This window comes from Microtus pennsylvanicus, chromosome 2, assembly GCF_037038515.1.
Source record: "Microtus pennsylvanicus isolate mMicPen1 chromosome 2, mMicPen1.hap1, whole genome shotgun sequence".
Classification (NCBI taxonomy): domain Eukaryota; kingdom Metazoa; phylum Chordata; class Mammalia; order Rodentia; family Cricetidae; genus Microtus; species Microtus pennsylvanicus.
This window is the reverse complement of record NC_134580.1, coordinates 66,494,036-66,498,366: the sequence shown is the minus strand read 5'-3', so window position 1 is coordinate 66,498,366 and position 4,331 is coordinate 66,494,036. Positions and strand designations below refer to the sequence as shown.

General features: G+C 43.5%; 1 protein-coding gene across 1 annotated transcript; it reads left to right on the top strand.

Annotated features, from left to right (window-relative positions):
- Positions 1-681: 681 nt before the first annotated feature.
- Positions 682-1,617, top strand: LOC142844840 (olfactory receptor 4F3/4F16/4F29-like). The gene has a single exon (XM_075963641.1). It carries the CDS (start codon positions 682-684, stop codon positions 1,615-1,617), a length of 936 nt encoding a protein of 311 aa, XP_075819756.1.
- The last annotated feature ends 2,714 nt before the right edge of the window (positions 1,618-4,331 follow it).

Below are 4,331 nucleotides of genomic sequence, written 5' to 3'. Positions count from 1 at the left end.
AACTATAAAACCAATATAAGGATAAAATTTGTTAGACCACCACAACGATACTGTGCTGCAAATAATTCTGTATTTTAGTTTTTGAAAACTTTCCATACTTTTTCTCTTTAATGAATGTGTTAATTTAAGTTGTCATCAACAGTTGGTAAAAATATTCTCTTTATAAAGGTTCATTTAAAAATTATGTGTCTTAAAAAATTATGTGTCTTTTCACTAAGTTTATGCTTCATGTTTGTGGAGCTCTCAGGAAAAACAAGAGTTATCATTAGGATAATGATATCTTTGGAACTAGAACTATAGACCATTGTAATCTACTTGATATGGATGTTAAGTATAAAACTAGGGTCTTTCCACAGTAAAGCAAGTATTCTTAACTGATGAGGCATCTCTCCAGGCGGTAAAATCCTCTTTTAAAGCCCACCAAACCTTATTGTCTTTGAGTTTTTGTTCAAAACATTTGTTACAGGTATTAAGTCCTATTTCAAACTAATTTATAAATTTCAGATTATTGGTTGTGTATAGTACTTACTTCTCTTACTTTACTTTACTTACTTTAAAGCTAGTTTCAATACTGTAGTAAAATAGATTTTCATAACTTGGATGTTCTCCTATTCTATTTATAAAATTATAATTCACAGTTTCTCACATTTTCTCTTTCAGGTAGCACTGCCAACAGAGCCAATGGAAGGAAAGAATCAATCTGTGGTGTCAGAGTTTGTGTTCCTGGGACTTACCAACTCTTCGGACATCCAATTATTCCTTTTTGTGTTCTCTTCCATGTTTTATGTAGCAAGCATGACAGGAAACTCCGTCATTGTGTTCACTGTGGCTTCTGACACTCACTTGCACTCTCCTATGTACTTTCTTTTGGCTAACCTCTCCTTCATTGACTTGGGTGTTTCTTCTGTTATTTCCCCCAAGATGATTTATGATCTGTTGAGAAAACATAAAGTCATCACTTTTAGAGCATGTGTCACTCAAATATTCTTCATTCACTTCATTGGTGGTGTGGAGATGATTTTACTCATAGCCATGGCCTTTGACAGATATGTGGCCATATGTAAGCCTCTCCATTATCTGACCATTATGAGCCCAAAGATGTGCATCTTGTTTTCAGTGGCCTCCTGGGTGGTTGGCTTTATCCATTCTCTCATCCAACTGGCTTTTGTAGTAAACTTACCATTTTGTGGACCAAATGTTTTGGACAGCTTCTACTGTGACTTTCCCCGGTTTATCAAACTTGCCTGTGTAGATACACATAAACTGAAATTACTGGTCTCAGTCAATAGTGGATTCATATCTGCAGGTTCCTTCTTCATACTGATCATTTCTTATATTATCATCATATTTATTGTTCAGAAACATTCTTCAAGTGGCTCCTCCAAGGCTTTGTCTACACTTTCAGCTCATGTGACTGTGGTGGTCTTATTCTTTGGCCCTGTGATGTTCATCTACACACGGCCTTCTTCTTTCACACACTTGGATAAGTTTCTGTCCATATTTGATGTGATATATACATTCAGGAATCAAGAAATGAAAATGGCAATGATGAGAGTATTTAAACAGATAATAGATTATAGACAAATAATTAAACACTTGCACTCTGATCATTCTTAATTGAGCGTAAATGTTCAGTTAACTAATTTCTAAGAAAAATATTTTTTCTAAATTTTGCTCCCTTCCCTGGTGGCAGAGAGCCTCCCTGCTCTGCCTGCTTGGGCGCTGGGTCCTAACCCCAAGCGTAGGGTAAAGGGGAGCTCGGGGGCTCCTTTGTCCCCATAGCCCGCCTGCAGCAAGCAGGGTGGGCCCTTTGTCTGCGAGCGAACCAAGCAGCACGGAGTTTCATCAGGGCACCTAGTGAGACATCATTGTGGTGAGTGAGGGCTGCGGCACCCGGGAACAGCCCGCCTACACTTCCTGATCAACCTACAGGGCTACACTGCCCGGTACCCCCTCTCTCTTCCTATCCCATCCAGCTTACATCCAGATCCCCCCACCCTCTGTTTCTCTTCCCCCTCCCTTCCCTGGTGGCAGAGAGCCTCCCTGCTCTGCCTGCTTGGGCGCTGGGTCCTAACCCCAAGCGTAGGGTAAAGGGGAGCTCGGGGGCTTCTTTGTCCCCATAGCCCGCCTGCAGCAAGCAGGGTGGGCCCTTTGTCTGCGAGCGAACCAAGCAGCACGGAGTTTCATCAGGGCACCTAGTGAGACATCATTGTGGTGAGTGAGGGCTGCGGCACCCGGGAACAGCCCGCCTACACTTCCTGATCAACCTACAGGGCTACACTGCCCGGTACCTCCTCTCTCTTCCTATCCCATCCAGCTTACATCCAGATCCCCCCACCCTCTGTTTCTCTTCCCCCTCCCTTCCCTGGTGGCAGAGAGCCTCCCTGCTCTGCCTGCTTGGGCGCTGGGTCCTAACCCCAAGCGTAGGGTAAAGGGGAGCTCGGGGGCTTCTTTGTCCCCATAGCCCGCCTGCAGCAAGCAGGGTGGGCCCTTTGTCTGCGAGCGAACCAAGCAGCACGGAGTTTCGATCAGGGCACCTAGTGAGACATCACTGTGGTGAGTGAGGGCTGCGGCACCCGGGAACAGCCCGCCTACACTTCCTGATCAACCTACAGGGCTACACTGCCCGGTACCTCCTCTCTCTTCCTATCCCATCCAGCTTACATCCAGATCCCCCTACCCCCTGTCTCCCTCCATCCCTCCCTTCTTGGAGCAGAGTGCCTCCCTGTTCAGCCTGCCTGGGCGCTGGGACTGAACCCGAAGGTGAGTGCAAAGGGGAAGGTGGTAGCTCCTTTGTCTCCATAACCTGCCTGCAGCAAGCAGGGTGGGCCTTTGTTTGGAAGCTAACCAAGCAGCAAGGAGATTGGAACTGGACTCCAGGAGAAACATCACGGGGGAGTGACATCACTTGGAAGGTACATCAGTTGGCAAGAAGACCTGATCCTGTAAAAGAAGATCCATAGGAGAATATTGGAAGGAAGAGATGGGGAGACGCCAATGCAAGAATTCACCCAACAATCTGAAGAACAACACGAAACCACCAGAAGCCAGCGACCTCACAACAGGAGGACATGAACACCTTAATCATGAAGAAGGAGAAAAAACTGACTTCATGACAATGATTGACACCCTTAAACAGCATATAAAAAACGCCCTTATAGAAATGGAGGAGAAGTATAACAGAAAGTTCGAGGAATTGAGTAAATCAGTGAATGATACCCTAGGAAAGCAAGGAAAAACAATCAAGCAGATAATGGAAACAGTTCATGACTTGAAAAATGAAATGGAGGCAAAGAAGAAAACACAAACAGAGGGCCGGCTGGACATGGAAAATCTAGGTAAACGAATAGAGACTACAGAAACAAGCATAACCAGCAGAATACAAGAGATAGAAGAAAGAATCTCAGAGTCTGAGGATAACATAGAGAAAATAAACGCACTGATCAAAGAAAACAGCAAGTCCAACAAACTCTCATCACAAAACATTCAGGAAATATGGGACACAATAAAAAGACCAAACCTAAGAATAATTGGAGTAGAAGAAGGAGAAGAAGTGCAGCTCAACGGTCCAGAAAATATACTTAACAAAATTATAGAAGAAAACTTTCCCAACCTGAAGAAGGATGTACCTATGAAGGTTCAAGAGGCATACAGAACCCCAAATAGGCTGGATCAAAAAAAAACATCCCCCCGCCATATAATAATCAAAACACAAAATATACAGAATAAAGAAAGAATATTAAGAGCCGCAAAGGAAAAAGGCCAACTTACTTATAAAGGTAAACCTATCAGACTTACACCTGACTTCTCTATGGAAACCATGAAAGCCAGAAGGTCCTGGATAGATGTACTGCAAAAACTAAGAGACCATGGATGCAAGCCCAGACTACTATATCCAGCCAAGCTTTTGTTCACCATAAATGGAGAAAACAAAATTTTCCAGGATAAAAACAAATTTAAGCAATACGTAGCCACAAATCCAGCCTTACAGAAAATAATAGAAGGAAAATCACTAACCAAGGAGTCCAACAAAGACCTCAATAACTCAGACATCTAGAGACCCTTCACCAGCGCAACTCAAAGAAGGGAAACACACAAACCCTACTACTTAAAAAGTGACCGGAGTTAACAACCACTGGTCATTAATATCACTTAATGTCAATGGACTCAACTCACCTATAAAAAGGCACAGGCTAAGAGACTGGATACGAAAACAGGATCCAACATTCTGCTGTCTACAAGAAACACACCTCAGCCACAAAGACAGGCACCTACTCAGAGTAAAGGGCTGGGAAAAGGCTTATCAAGCAAATGGACCTAAGAAACAAGCA

What these genes read in the sequence shown, in the direction of transcription:
- LOC142844840 (XM_075963641.1), top strand. Translation starts at nt 682, where the DNA reads ATGGAAGGAAAGAATCAATCTGTGGTGTCAGAGTTTGTGTTCCTGGGA.